This window comes from Carcharodon carcharias, chromosome 23, assembly GCF_017639515.1.
Source record: "Carcharodon carcharias isolate sCarCar2 chromosome 23, sCarCar2.pri, whole genome shotgun sequence".
NCBI lineage: Eukaryota > Metazoa > Chordata > Chondrichthyes > Lamniformes > Lamnidae > Carcharodon > Carcharodon carcharias.
Window position 1 is genome coordinate 8158200 of NC_054489.1, and position 23155 is coordinate 8181354.

At 42.9% G+C, this 23155-nt stretch overlaps 1 protein-coding gene across 3 annotated transcripts in view; it reads right to left on the minus strand.

Annotated features, from left to right (window-relative positions):
* The window catches only part of LOC121269195 (SRC kinase signaling inhibitor 1-like), a 329853-nt gene that overhangs the window by 39042 nt on the left and 267656 nt on the right, over nucleotides 1-23155 (minus strand). For all 3 annotated transcript variants that reach the window (XM_041173731.1, XM_041173730.1, XM_041173729.1), the window contains exons 9-11: nucleotides 18479-18654; nucleotides 8839-8969; nucleotides 616-763 (exon numbers count right to left, since the gene is read on the minus strand). In XM_041173731.1, coding sequence (XP_041029665.1) covers nucleotides 616-763; nucleotides 8839-8969; nucleotides 18479-18654 — 455 coding nt within the window. The remainder of the gene's footprint in view (nucleotides 1-615; nucleotides 764-8838; nucleotides 8970-18478; nucleotides 18655-23155) is intronic.

The window sequence follows — 23155 nt, forward strand, 5'->3', positions numbered from 1 at the left end:
GGTTACCAACTACAAGTGGAAAACCAGGTTGGTTTCATCAATGATGCCCCTCCTTTAACCACCCTGCCTCCACTCTTCTGTCATTGGTCAATTGGTTGCTCAGCAAATCCATTTGCCCTGCCTTCCCACATCATTGAAAAGTGAACAGACTCTTACCTGATTGGATGATTTTTGACTCTCAACCTTGAAGTCCTCCCAATCCCCAATAAGTAATAAATAAAAGTATTCAAAGAAACTAAAACAAAATACAATTACATTTCAATGCTCATGAAATGTTTCTCCCAGAAGATTAATCTTTAATCAATCTTTAATTCCTGAGGGATGCTTTAGAGAAATCTTAGAGGGTTGGCAACCCTATTTCCTTCGGTTATTCTGCCCCAGTCCAATCTATGAGCAGTGACTGAATGGCCACTGTTGACCCAATCAGCAATCTCCAACAAATTCTAGACTTCAAACAATTCATGTGTGGGCCCCAGCAACAGGGTCATCAAAGGACCATGGCTCTTAAAATAGGCTTCTGAATTGTTAAAGAGGTCATGCTTTCTGTCGTTTCTATTTCGGTACTTCTGCAGTTAGTATCCAATGTAGCAGGAAGCCAAGGGTCCATCACATTACCTTCTCAATGTGGCTAAGGTGTCCGTGACAGTTTTGCATCGTTTCAGCAGGATGTCTAATCTGTGAGGCTCCTCCTTCAGGAACTTCACTGCCTCCACCTCCACACGTAAGATCACCCGCATTTTACTCTGCAGATTAGGGAACTGAGCTAGAGAGACACAGACAAACCAAATCAGTATCACAGACGCATGAACAGCATCTTTCCAGTGTGGATTCTCTCCTACTTCCTAGAATCTGGGCTTTCATCAAAGAGACCCAAACCCAAGTCTCAATTTAGATCTGTATGTAAGCTTCCTGGAGTAGGATGGAAGGAGAGACAGAGACAGAGAGGTGATAGGGAATGACAGAGTGAAAGCGAGAGCGAGAAAGATAGAAAGGGGTAGGTAGGGAGAGACAGAGAAAGAGAGAGAGAGAGAGACAGACAGAGACATAAATAAAGAAGCAGGGAGAGGCTGACAGAGGAATAAGGGGATAGAGATAGACACAGAGAGAGGGACAGAGACAGAGAGAGAGGCATAAAGAGAGAAAGATAAAGAGACAGACAGAAACATAGAGAGGGATGGAGAGAGAGAAAGAAAGAGAGACAGAGAAGGAGAAGCAGAGAGAGTGCGTACTATGGAGGTTGTTGTGTGACTAAACAAGGTTCTCTGAAGCTTGGTCAGGTGGATCATATTTAATTTAATGAGGCTACATTTGATTGTTCTGATTTTAATGCTGCATGTCCCAGAGGTTAAAATGAGCTTCGAGTGTTAGATGTTCTGGAAAGGTAGGTGCTGGTTGCCATTGTAGTCCTACAAATCCTGGTCTCACAGGCAAGATCTCACCAGTATATTAGTTTTAAGAGTTCCATGACATGATTTAGACCCCGAGGTGATTTGTCCTTTGGACTGCAGCTATGACACTGGCTGGATCATGGCCTGAAGAGGTCTACGGCTTCTCTGGTGTTGCCAACTCTGATTGGATGTATCCCTGGAGGTTTCATCACCTGGCCTCTCTCCTCCAAACACCCAACCTGGTCAAACATCCCAGCTACAACTAATACATGAAAGCATTACAAAGAAAATTAAAATAATTGTTTTTGATGCTCTATGGTTTTATTTCCTGGGTTGAGTAGTGTCCAAGAGATTAACCTCCAATTGCTGTAAACTCCAGGGCAATCCTGGAGGGTTGGCAACATCTAGGTGCCTCCCAGCTTCAAAAGGATAAACTAGGCCTCCCCTCCCCTGGGTCCTTGGTGATGGTGTCGTGGCACTGAAGATCCGGTCTTCGTCTCTCCTCCACCCCCAGCCCCCTTGTCATTCTTATAGAATCACAGAACATTTGAGGCAGAGAAGGAGCCCATCATGTCCATTCCAGCTCAAAAAGAGTGATCTAGCCTAATCCTGCTTTCTAGCTCTTGGTCAATAGCCTTGTGGGTTACAGCACTTTGATTGCATATCCAAGTATTTTTAAAAATGAGATGAGGGTCTCTACCTCTACCACCCTTTCAAGGAGTGAGTTTGAGATCCCACCACCATCTGGGTGAAAAAATTTCTCAACTCCCCTCTAATTCTTTTAATTCCTGCCTGGTTTAAATCAGCTTTTCATAATTTGAATCAGGCCTTGGAGTTAAGATGACCTCACATTGGCGCCTTCATTAGCACATCAACCCCTCCACCCCCCCGCCTATTCCCTGTTAATGGTTTGTTGATTTTGTTGTTAAAAGATGCACATGTGATCAACATTGTTTGTTAAAGGGCTGGATCACATATAAAGAGAGTCAGCTGAGACACTGGGGTAATAGTTTGAAGGCAGAGATCTCTAAGGCTGCATCCTGTGACTAAACCTACTATCAAGGAAAAGATCAGTATCTTATTTCATACTTCACCGTCTGGATTGAATCCATTTAACACAGTGGTAGAGAATGGTTGCCTAAAGGTGAAGATTGGAAATTAAGAATAGATTGGAGTTACTTTCGAGAAGAATGGCTGAGAACAAGTATGAAGTGTCACAGTATGATTTCTCACTGATGTGCTCTGAATCTGAACCTTATGATCAGTGGAAGAATAAAGTAGATATATGACATGGGTTACCATCCTTACTAAAGGAAAAACAAGGTGTGGCCCTGGCACTGTTGCTTCCCACCAAGAGCAGGATCAGGTACAAAGTATTTTCAGAACTAGAAGCTTGTCAGTTAGACACTCAGGAAGGTTTGGATATTCTATTAAAATTTATGGACAAAATTCATAAGATGATCTGTTAAAATGTATATGCGGCATGGTCAGACTTTGATGAACTTAGAAAGACAGATGGTTACTCTATGGAAGAATATATCATAACAAAATATGGAGGATTCAATGTTCATGGAAGATTGAGACTGTTCAGCTATGGGGTACAGGGTACCCCAGGGGAATTTCAGATGGATGGAAACTTCTTTGGCAGATCTGGCAGACAATAGGCGTGGAGCAATAATAAGAGGAAAGGACCCCAGGAATGCCTGGGGAATTATTAACAGCTGTTTCAGATGCAATTCGAAATATCAAGGAATTTAAATTGACCAAAATGTAACAGCAGGGTTTTTGATGTGGTGCATGACACGGAAGGGGAAGATAACGATATTGATCAGTCTGAGGGAATTGTACTGGTCACAAGAAGTTTCACTCAGTGAAGTGTGTACTCTTTGCGGATTGATTTAATTGTGCCATTTTGGACAGTGATTGCATACCCACAGTACTGGTTGAAAAGTTATTTGGATGCACAAAGTTGTAAGGATCGAGATAAGGTAAAGGAATATGGAAGTTTTACTTGCTTCAGATTTGGGGATGACAACACATTAAAGTCACTGAAAAGAGTGGTGATTCATGGTAAATTAGCAGGGGAAGCCATTTTTAGTACGGATGTGGCATCTACTGATACTTTTGCTGCCGTGCAATCCATCCAATGACAAAGGCACAAATGGAATTGGACATGGATCATGATAAAGCAATTGTCTTTGGAAAGTTTGTAGATTTGCATTTTACTCATTCAGGACAAAATTGCACCTTTAACAAAATCTAGCATTACTAATCAGAATGTTGAAGAGTGTTAATGGCCATCAGGTGACAGGAATTTGAGAGGAAAAAAAGCATATTGTCTTAAAGTTACATCGACAACTTACTCATCCCTCTTTGGTCGCAGGTTAAAAATCCTACTAAAGGATGCAGGGGTTGTTGATGATAAGTACACCAATCTTATTGAAGAGATTAGTGAAAAATGTGACATATACAAAAATTCACCATCACAGACTACTGCTTTGTAAGCTTCCTATTAGCATAAGACTTTAATGAAGTAGTAGCTATGGATTTAAAGGTGTGGGACAAGAATGTAAAATGACAATGTTTCTACTTCATAAACATGACAAGATTATCTGTCTAAGTAATACATGGTAAAGACAAAAGAGTGACTGTGGATAAAATCATGGAGAAATGGATAGGAACCAGACTGGGAGAACCAGCTAAATTCCTGACAATGGAGGCAGAGGGAGAATTTGTCAATGACAAATTTAGAGACTTGCGAAAATATGAACATTGAAGTAATGAACACTGCAGCTGGGATTTGTGAAAGAAATCACACCATGGTTGATGAAATGTTTCACAAGATCCTAGCTGACCAATCAAATGGGCAGTCCATGCAAAAAATTCACTTCAAATGGTTGGGGACTATAGTCTGTGTCAGTTGGTCTGTGGGAGAAATCCAAAGAGAAATCCAAAAATACCTTCTGTGGTGCGTGATCATCACCCTGGCCATGGAAGGGAATCTACAATTAGTTCCACCTTTTCTGGGCACTTGAATGCCCTATATATAGAGAGAAGAGCGTTCATCAAGCCAGAAGTCTCAGAAAATTCAGCAAGCCTTACGACATCACATAAGACCATCAAAGATAAACTTTAATCCTGAGGATTTAGTATACAATAAAAGAATGAGTCATAAAGAGTAGAAAGGTCTGGGTACAATGATAGGGTGTGATGGGAAGACAGTTATTCTCCAAAAGGGTAGTTGAATATTAGAGTCCATTGATTATAGACTTGCAGAATGTGAGCAAATAGTAGAAGGTGATGAGGCACCCTGCACCCCACATATCATATGTTTGACCATTCTGAAGAGCAGAATACAGTAGATAAGGGGCTGAATGATGATAGACAGTGTAATACCGATGCATAGGATAGAGTTATTTATCCCAAAGGACAACTACCAAATGTTGGCACTAGAGTAACATACATAGCAGTGAATATAGGAATGCAATCAATGTAGGGAGAGAAGGGAAAGGCACTGGCAAATTCAAACATTGGCTAAATGTTCAAGATAATGGACAAGAGGTAAGATTTGGTAATGAGGAAAATTAGGTAGAATTATGGAAAGCTAGAAAATACTGTTGTTTTTTATTCTTTCACAAGACATGGGTGTCAGTGGCTAGGCCAACATTTGTTGCCCATCCTTAATTACTCTTGAGAAGGTGATGGTGAGCTGCTTACTTGAATCACTGCAGTCCATGTGGTGTAGGTACACCCACAGTGCTGTTCGGGAGGAAGTTCCAGGATTTTGACCCAGCGACAGTGATGGAACAACGATACATTTCCAAGTCAGGATGGTGAGTGGCTTGGAGGGGAACTTCCAGGTGGTGACATTCCCATGTGTCTGCAGTCCTTGTTCTTCTAGGTGGTAGTAGTCATTGGTGTGGAAGGTGCTGTCTAAGGACCCTTGGTGAGTTCTTGCAATGCATCTTGTATATGGTACACACTGCTGCCATTGTGAGTTGGTGGTGGAGGGAGTGAATATTTGTGAATGTATTGCCAATCAAACAGGCTGCTTTGTCGTGGTTACTTCTTAAGTGTTGTTGGAGTTGCATTCATCCAGGCAAGTGGTGAGTATTTCATCACATTCCTGACTTGTGCCTTGTAGATGGTGGACAGGCTTTGGGGAATCAGGAAGTGAGTTACTCATTGCAGGATTCCTAGCCTCTGACATGTTCTTGTAGCCACAGCATTTATACGGCTAGTTCAGTTCAGTTTCTGGTCAAAGGTAACCCCCAGGATGTTGATACTAGGGGATTGAGTGATGGTAATGCCATTGAATATCAAGGGCGATGGTTAGTTTCTCTCTTGTTGGAGATGGTCATTGTCTGGCACTTGCATGGCACGAATGTTACTTGCCACTTGTCAGCCCAAGCCTGGATATTGTCCAGGTCTTACTGCATTTGGACATGGACTGCTTCAGTGTCTGAAGAGCCGCGAATGCTGCTGAACATTGTGCAATCATCAGCGAACATACCCAGTTCTGACCTTACAGTGGAAGGATGGTCATTGATGGAGCAGCTGAAGATGGTTAGGCCTAGAACACTACCCTGAAGAATTCCTGCAGTTATGTCCTGGAGCTAAGGTGATTGACCTCCAACAACCACAATTATCTTCCATTGTGCTAGGTATGACTCCAACCAGGTCATGGGTTTAGAAGGTGCAATTTGAGTTTCCCTAATGGATCTGAATGTAACTCTGGTCCTAGGAAAAGATCATGTACTGGCAACAGAACTTCTGATCATGAGAGAGTGAGGTCACATAGCAGTAGTCCGGAACAAGATAGGAGGGCAAGTAGAGGGCATAGTTTGACTGGAGCAAGGACTATAGAGCACCATCATATGAACACCTATGTGGAAATAAAAGTCCTTATAATTGGGAAGCTTTATTGGCTACAAACAAATTAGAAAATATATAGATACAAGGTGTGAAACAAAAAGAATTGGATAGTTGGAAAGAATTTGATGTCTATTCAGAAGTGACAGATAGGGGACAGCCAGCCTTATCTCACAGGTGGATATGAAGGGAAAAAAGTACTTCCTGATGGGACATAAGGCGAAAGCCAGACTCGTGGCTCAGGGTTTCAAAGAGAGACTTAGTGATCAAGTTGTCAGAGTGGACTCCCACAAGGCAGGAAAAGTAATCTTGAAGATTGTATTAGCTCTCCTAACTATATATTTGTGGCAATATAAGTCGATGGACATAAAAACCGCATTTTGACAGGGTGAAAAATTTCAAACAGAAATGTTTTTGAAACCTGATGAAGTGAGTGATATAGAAGTGAAGCTGTAGAAATTAAACAAATGTGTTTGTGGATTAAATGATATGTCAGGTATATGATATTTCTCTGTTAGGTCTGTCTTGCTAGAAGTAAGTTGTATTCAGCTGAATGCAGACCCAGCATTGTTACACTGGTATCACAAAAAATTCACAGGCATCTTTATGATGCGCATCGAGAATTTAATGGGGAGGTTCTGCGCTATTTGAGCAATATGTCATAGATAAGATTAAAGGGAAATTTAAGATTGGAAGTTAGGCTTCGGGGCCTTAAATATATAGGGTTAGGCATTAACCAGATTAGGTCGGGAGTAACTTTGAATCGACAACCATATCTAGGAAGTGTTAATGGTACCCAGATAAATGGGGCAAGTTCCTCACAGAAAGATGATCTTGCATCCAGGGAAGAAACAGGCAAGTTAAGAAGTTTGTTTGGGCAGTTAAATTGATTGTGCTGTCAGACAATACCCGATGCCAGTTATGGGCCGGGGTTTTCCACAGTAGCGGGACCCATCATGGGGGGGTATGCAGCAGGCCAGTCAAAAGTCCATTGACTTTCAGCAGCACCGAACAATCCCGAAGGTGGGCGGGGCCAGAAAATCCTGGCCATGATGTATTAGAACTGAGTACTATGACGAAACACGCTACAGGTGAGGAGGTTGAGTGCAAATAAAACCTTAAAATTAAATTCAGAGAAATGCACACTCAAGTTTCCAGCCTGAGGTGACCCGAAGAAATGAAGCTCATCCTTTTTTAGTAATGTTTCCCATGTCAAACTTCCAGATGGATATTTGAGTATGGCTGGGTTTATCACATTCTTGGTGGGTAGAAATCGGAAATGCTGTTCTTGGCCTGGCCAAGAAAATAAAAAGGGTGGTTTAAAGTACCCTAGCTGCAGAAACACTGGTACTAGAAGAAGTGATAGTTATGGGATTGTGTTTATTTAACATTCTGAATAAAATCCTACATAAGGGATATTCTGAGAAAAGTTTGTCCATAGAATGCCATGTGGATAACTGTTCATTCTCTGGGATAATATTCGTTTGATGAAGGAGTGTTAGAGAAAAGGTTGAGGATCGACCTTGCTAAAAAATAAAAAAATTTTGGAAAGAAAAGGGATTTCTAAAATAAAATGGATCGACACAATTCACCAATTATCAAACTGTTTTACAAAGAGATGTTTGCTCTAAGAAATGAATGAATGTCCTAGAATATAGACATCTAGTGAAATGAGTTATCAGAATTATGGAAAATAATTTTGTTTCTTTGATTGCTATGTTAAAGATTTTTTGGTTAAAGAAAGGTGAATCTGTTAATCAGCAAACCATTATGTTGTTAAAGATACACAGGTGATGGGAATTGTTTGATTACAGACTAGAATCACATATAAAGAGAGTCAACCCCAAAAATGACATTTTGATTTGATTTTGTAACTTTCCTTTCACATTTTTGTTTTAGTTACAGTGCCACCCAAGGGCTGTCACCACCCCGCTTTGATTTTTAGTTTAATTTATTGATTTTGTTTTTTAAAGGCATCTATAAAGAGAGTCAACAGAGACACTGGGGAAGTAGATAGGAGACAGAGATCTGCAAGGCTGCATCTTGTGAATAAACCTACTATCAAGGTAAAAGAGTCATATCTTATTTTGTACTTCACCATTTGCCTTGGATCCATTTCACACTGTCACCCTTTCCCACACAAAATCATGCCTCAGGAGTCAAGGCTTGTTCCTTAATCCATTAGTTGACCACAGCTGTGGACCCCATAGAGTTGCTACAACTTGGCAATAGAGTCTGTATGAGCTGGGAGGGTAAAAGTTGAGGGAGGGGGGTGGGGGGGGCGGTTTAATGAACCAGGGCGCCATCTGCCCAGGACTCCTTCCGAAAAAAGTGTTTTCTTTCGGAAATCAGGGGGAGACTTTGTCGAGGTCTCCCTTGGACTCTCATGACTGTGGTTACAATGTAGGTGCAAAGGTACCCCGGGGTCCTTTAAGTGATATCCCATGGAGGGTGTGAGCATCTTCTGGACACAAGGACCGAAAATTCCTGCCTTCATGTTTCATTATTCCTCTCTTTCAGATCAACCGGTAGTGGAGAACCCTTCCGTCTCTGTTGGCCGGTTTTCGAGGCCCCTTACCCTTCAGTTCAGTGAGAGTCTCTCCCAACTGACGCAAAACCAGTGCCTTCTCCTCTAGTTCCTGCACAGTAATCAACCTCTGATTCAGAGCTGAGTCTTGCTGTAAATCTTCCACTGACTTCTCCAAGTCACTGTCAACAAGAACACAAATTAGACTCCAACCTCCTTCGGAGAAACAGTAACTGAGGTTAAAACTGTCAACTGATTTGTCAGTCTGATTAGTGTTCTCGAAGGAACAATAAATCTCTTGTGTGAGACTAACCCTGGTATCTGACAGTGGCTGCAATAAAAAATACTGGCATTTACATGTTGCTTTAACACATCTATATGAGCTCAAAACAAAAACAGAATTACCTGGAAAAATTCAGTAGGTCTGGCAGCATCGGCGGAGAAGAGTTGACGTTTCGAGTCCTCATGACCCTTTGAGGACTCGAAATGTCAACTGTTTTCTTCTCCGCCGATGCTGCCAGACCTGAGTTTTTCCAGGTAATTCTGTTTTTGTTTTGGATTTCCAGCATCCGCAGTTTTTAGTTTTTATATCTATATGAGCTCAAGTGTTTTGCACAATGAATTGTTTGCAATCCAGTACTGTTATTAGGTTTCAAAAAAGTGTGTTATTATCCTTTTTTAAAGCTGGCTCTCTATTATCTTACCCATCTAGGCCCAAAGCTGACTCCAGTTCCACTCCAATGTAACAGACTCTAAATTACCCTCCAAAGTGCCTAGTAAGTCACAGGCAACTAGGAATGGGCAATAAGTGTGTGAATTAATAAAGAAAGGGCCTGATTGACAAGGGTCCCTGTATGAAAGACCTTCTGCAATAATGATCTGTTTCTTCATGAAAGTACTAAGGACAGCCAGTGAGGGGCAGTAGACCCTCACACATATAACTGGCTCGTTACAGAAATTTACCTTCACTTGAACCGACCGGGCAGTCATTTCAAGGTGATATTTTCACTGTCCATTGAGCTCCAAAACAGAGCTGATTAAAACAAATGGTGGTAGTGTTCAGGGTAGTTATGGCAAAAGATAATTAGGACAAAGTTAAAATCTGGGCTAACAGAGCTTGTTACAGGCTTGAACTGTTAACACTGGATTAACAGAAATGTTAGCGCACTGGTTAAATTACTGGATTAATAATCCTGGGAATTTGAGTTCTCATCCTACCATAATATCTTAATTTGAATTCAGTTTTAAAAAATCTGGTAAGTTCAAGCGATGATGAATTTATCATTAAACAACCTTTAGTGAAGGAGACCACCCATCCTTCTCCAGTCTGGCCTACATGTAACTCCAGTCTGACGCCTCTCTGAAGAAAAACAGAATTACCTGGAAAAACTCAGCAGGTCCGGCAGCATCGGCGGAGAAGAAAAGAGTTGACGTTTCGAGTCCTCATGGCCCTTCGACAGAACTGCTGAAGGGTCATGAGGACTCAAAACGTCAACTCTTCTTCTCCGCCGATGCTGCCAGACCTGCTGAGGTTTTCCAGGTAATTCTGTTTTTGTTTTGGATTTCCAGCATCCGCAGTTTTTTGTTTTTACCTCTCTGAAGAAGTCTATCGAACCACTCAATCGTTTCCACTTTTGTAGGAAAAATAGAAAAGCAGAATATCATTTAAATGAAGAGACTGCAGAATGCTGCAATACTAAGGGGTTTGGGTGACCTTACACATGAATCACAAGAAGTTAGCAGGCAGGTATAACAAGTAATTGGGAAGGCAAATGGAATGTTGGCCTTTATTGTAAGGGGTCTGGAGTATAAAAGTAGCAAAGTTTTGCTACAATTGTACAAGGCATTGGTGAGACAGCACTGAGAATGCTGTTATAGTTTTGGTCTTCTTATTTAAGGGGGGATTTCCTTGCATTGGAGGCAATTCAGAGAAGGTTCACCAGCTTGATTCCTGGGATGAAAGGGTTCGCTTATAAGGAAAGGTTAAGCAGGTTGAGTCCAAACTCATTGGAGTTTGGAAGAATGAGAGATGATCTTATTGCAACATATAAAATTCTGAGAGGGCTTGATAGGGAGATGCTAAGAGGATGTTTCCCTTGTGGGAGAATCTAGAACTAGGGATCACAACTTCAGAATAATTGCTCTCCCATTTAAGATGGAGATGAGGAGGAATTTCTTCTGTCAGATAGGGTCATTACTCTTTGGAGTTCTCTACCTCAGCAAGTAGTGGAGGCTGGGTCATTGAATATATTCAAGGCTTAGTTAGGCAGGTTTTTGATTGACAACGGAGTCAAGGGTTATGGGGGAGCAGACAGGAAAGTGGAATTGAGGTCCTGATCAGGTCAGCCATGAACTTATCGAATGGTGGAGCAGGCTCAAAGGGCTGAATGGCCTACTCCTGTTCCTATTTCTTGTGTTGCTATGTTTCAAACTGGTATCTAAGGATGGGAAATATATATATGAACCTTGCAAGCAAAGACCACATCCCAAGAATAAATACAAAAAGATGGTGATCCGTCACTTAATACCAAGATTATAAAACCACACAAAATCTCTAATTACATAACTAAACGCATCGTCAACCCTTGTTTTTCGTTTCTCTCTCTCCACAGCATACCTGGGTCCATGCTCTATCACTGAAGAAGGACAGAAGACCAGAGCACACAGGCCAATGATGGACAGTTAACCTTCATACATGGAACTGGCTCACTGGATGCCACTGCATCCGCTGAGGTCAGATGGGACCTCAGCTTAACCTTGCATCTCTGACAGTGCAGCACTCCCTCAATACTGCACTGGGAGCATCAGCTGAGATAATGTGCTCAAATAATTGGATTGGGACTTGAATCCATGTCATTGGGTAATAATATTTTGTGCCTCTGAGTCACAATCGGCCAAGATTGACACAGGTAAATATCTGTCAAAGATTTGTTTATCCTTTATTGAATTCAATGTAAAACACTTTGACGGTAATCCCCAACAACCGTTAAACTCCCAGCTCCTTCATCAACAGGAATAAACTGTGTAACCTAGCTGCCAAACAATCACACAAAACCACATGTTTATCTGCTCTCCTCCTCCCCATGACAAACACATATGTTTCACAATCTATTGCACAGTGATCCTACATTTAGCAACTTCCATATAACTTCCATTTAAATACACATTAGCCACATTATTTTATACTTCTCTTTCATTGATCCAATTATGTCTCAATTCTGAAACCGATGCACCGTCTCTCTGTACCCTGCCTCAGTTAACATTATTGGATCATGCAAAACCTAAATCCGATTACAAGCAAATCACTTTATTTCATTTTAAGTGGGTTAGTTTATGATTAATGCGCTGTGTAGTTGGATGCTTTTGGGATGTGCAATGGAGTACCTGCTGTTGCTTGGTAACAGGATGCAGCTCACAGGTGTCCAGTCCACCTGGCCATCTGAGAGGGGATAAAATGTATTACCAGTAAGCAGCAGACAGACCTGGTTTGTCAACTAACAGCTGAATGCTACTCGGTAACCCTGGAACTTGACAGCAAAGGTGGAACTTCAAACTGGCAAATATCACCCCCTGTGTTCTCCGACCTACGTCATATGAACATAGGACTTGGCATAGGAACATGGGCCATTCGGTCCTTCAAACCTGCTCTGCCATTCAATAAGATCATGGGTGATCTGGTTGTGGTCTCAACTCCACTTTCCTGTCTGCACCCCCCCCATAACTCTCCATGATTCCCCTATCAAAAACCTATCTAACTCTGCCTTGAATAAATTCAATGACCCAGCCTCCACTGCTCTCTGGGGAAGAGAATTCCACAGACTACTGATCCACTGAGAGGAAGAATTTCTCCTCATCTCTGTCTTAAAAGGGAGACCTCTTAATCTCAAACGGTGTCCCCTGGTTCTAGTCTCCCTCACAAGTGGAAACATCCTCCGGGTATCCACCCTATAATCTCCTCAGGATCTTAAACGTCTCATTCCTCTAAACTCCAATGGGTTTAGGCCCAACCTGTTCAACCTTTCTTCATAAGAAAAGCCGCTCATCCCAAGAATGAGTTGAGTGAACCTTATCTGAACTGTTTCTAATGCAATTATATCTTTTTACAAATAAGGAGACCAAAACTGTACACAGTATTCCAGATGTGGTCTCACCAAGGCCCAATAGAACTGCAGTAAAACATCCCTCCTTTTATATTCTATTCCTCTTGCAATAATCACCAACATTTAATTTGCCTTCCTAGTCACTTGCTGTACCTGCATATTGACTGTGATTCATGTACCAGGACACCCAGGTCCCTCTGTACCTCAGAGTTCTGCAATCTCTCTCCATTTAAATAGCTATATCCCTTTGCAGACTCTCTACCTCCTCTTAACTTACTTTCCTACCTATCTTGGTGCCATCTGCAAATTTAGCTGCCATACATTCAATCCTTTCATCCAAGTCATTCATGTAGATTGTAAATAGTTGAGGCCACAGTACTGATCCCTATGGCGCTCCACTAGTTACAGCTTGCGAATCTGAAAGTGACCCATTTATCCCTGCTCTCTGCTTCCTGTTAGCTAAATCCTCTGTCCATGTCAATATATTAACCTCTATACCATGTTCTCTTATCTTGTGTAGTAACCTTTGATATAGCACCTTATCAAATGGCTTCTGGAAGTCCAAGTACAGCACATCTACAGGTTCCTTTTATTCACCTTGCTTGTTACTTTTCAAAAAACTCTAAGAAATTATTTAAACATGGGGTGGAATTTTCTGTGCCCGCTGGTGTCGGGCGTGTTCAGCAACATGAGTGGACAATATGGCGGGAAGGCCAAAAATAGGTTTCACAACATCGTGAAACCAGTTTGCAATCATCCACTCTGCCCATCAATGGTGGGCCACATTTCCTGCCGTTGGATGTCGGGAACCTCATTGTAATACTCCTGCATATCATTATAAGCCTAGCCCACTAGAATCATCTCCCCATGCTGGATCATCCGAGCATATCATCTTGATTTCACAACAGCATATATAAGGCGTGCACTTGGCGGGCTGCACTTCAAGGTTTATTTGCCTACCTTGCTTCGGGCAGCACTCGCTATCATCAGCGCCAGGCTTCGCAGGCAGCACCACATTACTTTCAGGGGGCTCATGGGCAGACCAGCCGTAAGGTGGGGGTGGCTTTTCAATAGTTGCAGGGCTAGAGCTTGCTTGGGGAAGAGGGAGAAGTAGCCTCAGGCAAGGAAAGAGGCTGCAGGGAGAGGGCTGTTCTGGAGAAGGAGTGTGTTTGGGTCACATGCTGACCTGTGCAAATGGCCTCAAGATGGTGAGGACTGAGGAAGCAGTCTCCAGAGGAGATGAGGCCAGATGATACAGGAGGGTTTGTGTGAGTTTAGAGTGATAAGATGGTTGCCATGCCTTCGCTGCATGGATGAGAATCATTCATCCTCCATCTGCATTGGATGGCCAACCTCTTCTGTGCAGCATTGACATTGATCACCACTGCCATCACCTACCCAAGCCGGTGTGGTAATGTTGCTGCCCCTCCTGCAGCCAGAGCGAGGGTAGAGGGCATCACAGCCAGCCTCCACTGCATCCAAAAGGCGCTAAACCTGGAGGCTGCAGTCTTCTTGCCTTTTGGGGCCATGTCTTCTTTGCTGCAGTCCTGGGTTGGAAGCACTGAGAGATGTTTGCATGGCTGTACTTTAAATGTGGCACCTGGAGTGATGAAGTGGTGAAGTGACAGTGTGGTGGGTGAATCGGAACCCACCTGCCATCGAAATGGTGTGTTTCCCAGGACTGCATTGTTAATACGGCGAGATTGGGATGATATGGCGTGAGAAGCTACATTGCGGCTGCTGGATAAAACATTGTTTTTCCCGCCCGCTACCACATTTAGTGCAAATCTGGGACGATTTTACCCGTGATTTCCCTTTCACAGAGCCATGTTGACTTTGCCAGATCACATTATGATTTTCTAAGTGCCCTGTAAAACCTCCTCAAAAATAGATTCTAGCAATTTCCCTATGACAAGCATTAGGCTAACTGCCCTGTAGCTTCTGCCTTCGCCTCCCTCCTTTCTTGGATAAAGGTGTTACATTAACCATATTCCAATCTGCAGGGATCCTTCAAGAACATAAGGAATTTTGGAAGATAATAGTCAATGCATCAACTATCTCTGCAGCCATTTCCTTTAAGATCTTAGGATGCAGGCCATCAGGTCCTGGCGACTTGTCAGCCTTTAGGTTTAATAGTTTCCCACCATCTTTTTCTACGTTTTTAAAAATTCATTCATGGGATGTGGGTGTCACTGGCTAGGCCAGCATTTATTGCCCATCCCTAATTGCCCTTGAGATGCTAGTGGTGAGCTGCCTTCTTGAACCATTGCAATCCATGTGGTAGGTACACCCACAGTGCTGTTAGGGAGTGAGTGCCAGGATTTTGACCCGACGACAGTGAAGGCCTCGGTCAAAGCCAGGTGGTCCGTCAGTTTCATTAATTTTACACTTTGTAGTGGTTTGGTACAGCTGAGTGACTTGCTAGGCCATTTCAGAGGGCATTTAAGAGTCAACCACAACGCTGTGGGTCTGGAGTAACATGTAGGCCAGACTAGGTAAGGGCAACAGATTTCCTTCCCTAAAGGATATTAGTGAACAAGATGGAGTTTTACACAATCAATGATAATTTCATAGTCACCATTACTGAGCCTAGTTTTATGTTCCAGAGTTATTATTTGAATTTTAATTCCATCAGTGGCTTTTGAACACATGTCCCCACAGCATTTGGCTGGGCCTCTGGATCATTAGTTCAGTGACATTACCACCATGACTCCCTATAAAATGATGGTGGTTGTTTTAAGTTCATTCCTCTTGTTTGCCTCTTGATTTTCAAGTATTTTTGGAAAGTTTTTGATGACTTCTACAGTGAAGAGAGACATAAAATACCTGTTCAATGCCTCTGCCATTTCCTTGTTTTCCATTATCAATTCCCCAGACTCACTCTCTAGAGGACCAGCATGAGCTTTAGTTACTCTTTTCATTTTTAAACACTTGTAGAAACTCTTACTATTTGTTTTTATATTACTAGCTAGCTTTCTCTCATACTTTACTTTCTCCCTCTCTTTTTTTTTTAGTCATTCTTTGCTGGTTCTTAAAATATGACCAATCTTCTGATTTACCACTAATCCCTGCAGAGTTCTACGGTGCTTCTTTCAATTTGATACTATCCTTAACTTCCTTATTCAGCCACAGATGATGCATCCTTCTCAAAGAGTCTTTCTTTCTGACTGGGATAAATCTTTGCTGAGAGTCCTTAAAAGCCTACCATTGCATCACCACTGTTCCTACCTTTTAACCTAGGGCAGAATATTGCGCTTGTCGGGCGGGTGCGTGCCCGACCCGAAAGAGCGTAAAATGACGCGCAATGACATGAGGTGAAAAGGCCACACGGCCTTTGGATTTTTTGCAAAACCTCATCCACGGGCAGGATGAAGTTTGATCAGTCGTTAAATAATTTTTAAAAAATTTTCAAACTAATTTCTAACATGTCCCTGCTCATATGACAGAGTCACATGAGGAGAAATGTTATTACCATTTTTAAAATCTTTATCTTTTATTTTCAAAAATTTTCATTTCCCTGAGGCAGCTCTGTGCCTCAGAGAGCTTTTCCTGCACACACCCCCCCAACGCACGAGCAAACATCCACGTCCATCATTCCCCGCCCCCCCCGCCCCCCCGCCAAAAGCGGGCCTTAATTGGTTGGGCCCTGACGGCAGGTGGCGGTCGCTTTACTGGCCGCTCCTGGCCCCGCCCTTAGTTTTCCAGCTCACTTTAGATAGCCCTGCTTTCATACCCTTATGATCACCTTTATTCAGGTTCAAAACATTAGTCTTAGACCCACACTTCTCACCTTTAAACTGAACATTAAATTCTATGATGTTATGATCATCGTCGCCTAAAGACTCCTTTGTCATGAGGTTATTGATTAATCCCATTGCATTGCACATCACCATGTCTAGAATAGCCTGCTCCCCGGTTGGCTCTAGAATGTACTACCCTAAGAAACTGCCCCGCATTCTCTCTATGAACCTTTCTAGGCTACCTTTGCCAATCTAATTCACCCAATCTAAATGCTGGCCCAGCCAGTGAAGCCCAAATCCTATGAATGAATTTTTAAAAATTTATTTTTCCTATTTAATAAAGCCTACTACAACTAATAAGCTTTACTACTATTAGTAAACCTTACTACTAATAAAACATTCCAGTTATCAATAAATTATGTTCCAGATTATCAATTAAATTTGAAAGGTAAAGGAGAAAAATACTCACCAACCAATCACTTACCTGTTTTCCTGTGATGTCATACTTTGATTTTTCAGAGACTGGACCCGACCCAACTGGACCTGCACTCTCTTTTCAACTCTCCAAAGCTGCTCTCCTCTCCACCAGCTCTCAGTCTGACAATGCCTCAATTTTAAAGCTGTTTTTCTCATCTTCAAATCCCTCCACAGCCTTGCCATTCTCTCTGTCTGTAAACTCCAATCCTACAACCCTTTGAAAACTCCACAGTTCTCCGATTCTGACCTCTTGAGCATTCCCTGAATTACTTCACCTCAGCTTTTCTGGCTGTATCATCAGCTGCCTGGGCGCTGAGCTCTGGGCTTCCCTCCCTAAACATCTCAACCCCTCCAGCCTCCTTTAAGATGCTCTTTAAAACCTACCGCATTGTTCCAGCTTTTGGTCACTTGTCACCTTTGGCTTGACGCCAATTTTTGTTTCGATAATTGTACCTGTGAAGCGCCTTGGGAAATTTTACACCCCTCCCATTTAATTAATGCCATAAGTACGAAATGCTGCTAATTTTCAGCAAGTCAAACTGTGCAATGCAATAAAAAGAGAAAATGCTGGAAAAACTCAGCAGGTCCAACAGTATCTATGGAGAGAGAAACAGAGTTAATGTTTCGAGTCAGTATGACTCTTCTTCAGAGCTGTACAATGCAATACTCTTCTGAACTTTTCTGCTGCTTCTCCTCAGCTCCAAGTACAAAGTTCCCTCAGACCCTTTGTTCTCTTGACTCTGACTTGACTGATACTGAGAATGGCGTGTATCAGTTCCTGCTCAGCTAATTTTAACCCAGAACCTCAAAACTGGGAGAAATTCCTTACAACCCTTGGCCTTCCCTTCAATGTGCTTGTTGTGGAGATTTCCACACTGAGAGAATCGATCAAGAATTCAGGTTGGGCTGTCAGGAGAGACACATAATCCAAATGGAAGGAAGTTCCTGTCTCTCTCTCTCTCTGATTTGCTTGCCTGCATTCCCAATAGATGCTCAATTTCTTTAATTCATTCATAGGATGTGGATGTTGCTGGCAAGTCAGCATTCATTGCTCATTCCCAATTGCCTTTGAGAAGGTAATGATGAGCCGCCTTCTTGAATGCAACTGAATAGTTTTCTCAGCCATCTCAGAGGGCAGTTAAGTGTCAACTACATTGTTGTGGAACTGGAGTCACGTACAGGCCAGACGGGGAAAGGATGACAGATTTCCTCTCCTAAAGGAGATTAGTGAACCAGATGGGTTTTTATGACAATCATCATGTTAAGGTCATTGTAGTGTCCTTGAGCTCAATGCACTGCAACTTCGAGTCATGGTTCGTACAATCTGCCTTAGCTCATGCAATTATCTAGTTTTGCAAATAATTTTGAACATACTTCAGCTGCTGTATAGTCATCTCTTCCTCATTCAGGTACTTCTGTCTCTCCTCCTCTACCAGAGCACGCTGGCGATGGAGAGGGTCTTCCTGCTTCCTCAGAGTTTCCGTCACCCTGATGCTGATCTCTGACTCCAAGCGTTTCATCATGTTCTTCATGGTGTCTTGGCTTTGGACCTGTAGAGAGAATAATGAACAATTGATATTGGAACTGCAAGCTTCTACCAAACAGAAAAGACTGAATAGACTGGAAGTATTTTCTACAGAAAAGAGAAGACTGGGGAGGCCAAACTAGGCCATAAATATAAGATGGTCACTAATAGATCCATTAGGGAATGCCAGAGATAAATTTTTACCAAGAGTCTGATCAGAATGCGGATCTTACTACAACAAGGAGTATGAGGTGAATAGAACAGATGCAGATAATGGATAAAGACATAAAGGAGCAATGCCTTGGCTGAGACTAGTTAACTCCTAGAGACCAGGGTCTGAATTTTTGGGCCTGCCGAGGTCAGGAATGGAGGCTGATGAAGCCCGAGAAACCAACGCCGCCTGGTGTGCCAGTTTCCTAACGTCATTCTCTGTGGTGGCCATTTTTGTCCATGAGGAGGTTGCCAATTAAGCCCACTAAGAGCACTGTCAAGCAAGTTAAGATTTTCTAGTTGGCCTCCAGTATTCTGATCCAGCAGGGTGGAGTGAGGATAGCTCAATTGCCTGCAGGTGGGCACCCAGCAACAGGTGGTGGGACACCACTCCAGGCAGGCATACAGAACTCCCCTGCCTGCTTGTGTGTGGGTGAAACCAAAGGCCTTCCTGTAGAGGGATTCCCCACTCCCACACAACCATGCCCCCCTCCCCAAACCACTTGCCCAAAATGGTGACCCAGCTGCTCAACCTGCTTTTTAATTCAAGTTTTAAAAACGATGGTGAGACAGTGCGTCCATGTTGAAGCGCCCTCTCATTTCCTTACCCTCTACTGCAGCCTGCTGCTGCTGTCAAGCTGGAAGGCCTCTGATTGGCCCTCTAGCTTTGAAAGCCTGCCTGCTATCCTTAATTTGACAGGGAACCTTTCCCCATGCCGATTAAGGTGGCACCTCCGCAAAAATCTGGAAACAATTCCAACTCCTGTTTCCCGCCTCCAGAGACAAAAACCAGCCCTAAGAATCAAGACGGCAACATTCCTGGTTTCTGTGCCACAATCCCAAGAATCTGAATATTTATCTATCCATCCCGTTGAGGAAATTCAATAGAAAGAAATGGAAAATGCTGCATCGGATCTAATGGAATCCTTCATAACTGTTTAATTTTATTACCGCATTCCTTCAGTACTGATGTTAATTTGACACAAGGGAGGCAGTGGCCTAGTGGTATTGTCTCTGGACTAGAGATCTGGGGGCCTGGGTTGAATCCCACCAGGTCAGATGGGGAAATTTGAGTTCAATAAAAATCTGGAATTAAAAAGTCTCATGATAACCATGAAACCATTGCCGATTGTCGTTAAAAACCCATTTGGTTCACTAAAGTTTTTTAGGGAAGGAAATCTGCTGTCCTTACCTGGTCTGGCCCACATGTGATTCCAAGCCCGCAGCAATGTGGTTGACTCTTAAATTGACAAGGGCAATAAGGGATGGGCAATAAATGCTGGCCTAGCCAGCGACACCCACATTTCATGAACCAATAAAAAAAAAACAGGGGTTAATGGCCAGCAACCTAGACAGAGGCTTCTATAACTCAACATTGAACATCAAATCTGTAGAATAATAACTAATTTCACGGAATAGGAAGCTTCACAATTCCCTGTCATGGGGCAGAAAGCTTTGCTCGGTGGTTGGGCGCACACCCGACCCGCTCGAGTGTGAAATGACTCGCATTGACGTCAGCTGAGCGTGCTGACATCAATGCGTAGTCACGCAATAGTTCCATTGGCAGCACGCAGCCGACAATTAAAAAGCCTGTTAAGGCCACTAAATAATCAAACAACATAAATTTTTCGCTGCCTGTCCAACCCAATGGTTGAGGAGCAGGCAAAAAGGCCAAGCGGCCTTTGCATTTTTTTGGAAACCTCATCCACGGGCAGGATGAGGTTTCCAAAAGCAAATAAAAATAAAATAAAAGTTTTACAACTGAATTAATAACATCTCTCCGTTCATGTCACATGAGGGGACATGTTTCATTACATCTTTATTTTCTTTTTTTAACAACGCTTCATTTCCCTGAGGCAGCTCTGTGCCTCAGGGGGATTATGAAGCACTCACTCGGAGGCATGCAAGAATTCGCGCTTGGCCCACTCTCCCCCACACCCCCACCCTGCCTTGCAAAGGCAGCGCTGAGCGCTGCCACTCCTGTTTCACATTGGGCAGACTTAAATTGGCTCGCCAGCATGAAATTGCAGTCTGGTGCCAATTGCAAGCGGCTTCCCGACTGCCCATGCCCGCCTCCATTGAGCCCGCCAAGGGCAAAATTATGCAGATGGTCATTCAGATCTACAGGTAAAATTTCTAGCCAAGGTGGGACCCAGCTGCCAGTAACATGGGATAATTTAACAGAGACCTTCTTGCCTCTCTCCCAGATATCATCACTCAGTACTGGCCAACAAGTAATCAGATTAACCAGGAAAATTCCTTTCCATTCAGGAGCACCTATTTTGAGTATCTCAGAATCAAGGGCACCCGAGGGTAACTGCGCAGTTATATTCTGATCAAAAGTGAGGTGAGGGTAGGGAGGGGTGAGAGTGGATTAGAATTCTCTTCCAAACTCAGATATTGGCTGTGAAATTGCTCTTGTAAATTTAGGCACAGGATTTTTACCTTGTTGGCCGTGACTTCGATTTCATGCTGGCTGGCCGCTAATTGGCCAGCCAGCATGAATCACATGCTGCAACACTGAGCGCTGCCAGGGTGGGGGCAGGAGGAGGGCAAATGCAGAAGTTTGCGCATGTGCGCGGGTGTGCACACTGAAAGCTCCCTAAAGGCGCAGAGCTACCTCAGGGAGCTGAAGCTTTTTAAAAACGCAAATTAAGAATTAAAAATGGTAAAAATATGTCCCCTCATGAGCAGGGCCATGTTATAAATGAGATTTAAACACTTTAATTGTATTTTTAATTCCTGTTGGAGTAGATGAGGTTTCATTAAATTTCCATTTAATTATTAATTTAAGGGCCTTCATATGCCTGTTAATTTACAGTGTGCGTGCTACCAACTCTCTGTGCGCCCGCTGAAGTATCGCCTGAGTGTGCGGCGATGTCGGGACACTCGCTTGACATCATTGCGCATCATTTTACACTCGAGTGGGTCGAGCACACACCCACCCGCTCAGCTAAAAATTCTGCCCTAGGTATTATTTATGCGGCATGGTGCAAGGGTATTTATAGATTCAGGTTTGACTATGGAGAAGTTCTGCTTGCACTTCCAGTTTCACAAGAAGAATGGGGTCTCAGGCAGAGTTCTGGAACACTATTAGCTCTGGAGAAAGAATGAAGGAAAGAAAGAGAAAAGAAAGAATAGAAAATAACCCAACAAACATTTCCCAAGTTCTGAAGAAGAGTCATTTAGACTCGAAATGTTAACTCCATTTCTTGCCGAACAGATGCTGCCAGACCCGCTGAGTTTTTCTAGCATTTTTTGTATTTATTAAACATGTACCAAACCTGAGAACTCCAGCATCCAGAAGGGTCACATGTAAACACCACTACTTCCAGGTTCTCCTTCAAGTCTTGAGATCTTATAGTCAAGGGTTAATGGGGTACCAGCAGGAAAGTGGACTTAAGTACCGTTAAGAATAATACTTACTGTAACCAACAGGAGAGTAGCGCAGGCTACCTCATCAGTCAGTGTACAGTTAGAGTTGGAGTTCAAAACACACATGTGGATGCTACTGAATATGTTGTAAATAAACTTAATGTTTCCACCCAAGAAATATCTGTAGATCAACTTTATCATTAGTAGTGCAACTCAGCCACCTTACAACAAACCGGCGATGAGGATAAAACAGGATTGAATAAATCAAGTTAGAAAGAAATCAGCACTGTACCTCGCCCAGTGACTGTAAGTAGCAAGCTCCATTGGAATTGAAGAAGTTCTCGTCTCTCAAAATGTCACAATTTGGGAGAATTAATCTTTTTGAACCAGCCACAGATGATTAGTCTCAATATATAGAACGCCTCGTACTTTTTTCCAAACAATCGAGATTACGGAGGGAAGAGAAGAGGCAAGCAATCCTCTTGAGTACTTGTGGAGCAAAACCTACAGTCTGATTCAAAGTTTGATGGTACCCAGTGCCCCGGATTCAAAGAGTTTCAATGAATTGGTGGACCTTGTGAAGGGTCACTTTCAACCCAAGCCTCAGTCACAAGACAGAGGTTCAGGTTTAATTTGCAAAATAGAGCCCCAGGTGAGACAATTGCATGCTAAGTGGCAAATTTGAAGGAGCTAACAGAACATTGTGAGTTTGGTATGACCCTGAACGACATGCTCAGAGATCGTTTAGCGTGTGGTGTGAAAGAGGACTCTGTTCAGGAAAGATTATTGTCCTAAGTGAATCTGGATTTCAAGAAGGCGCTAGAGATAGCGCTGGCCATGGAAAGCACAGTAACAGATTCACAAGCAATACAGGGTGTGCAAAACGGCGCCACCCTCCATATCGGGCGGGTAACCTCAGCCAAAAGTGCCGCAAAAAGCAA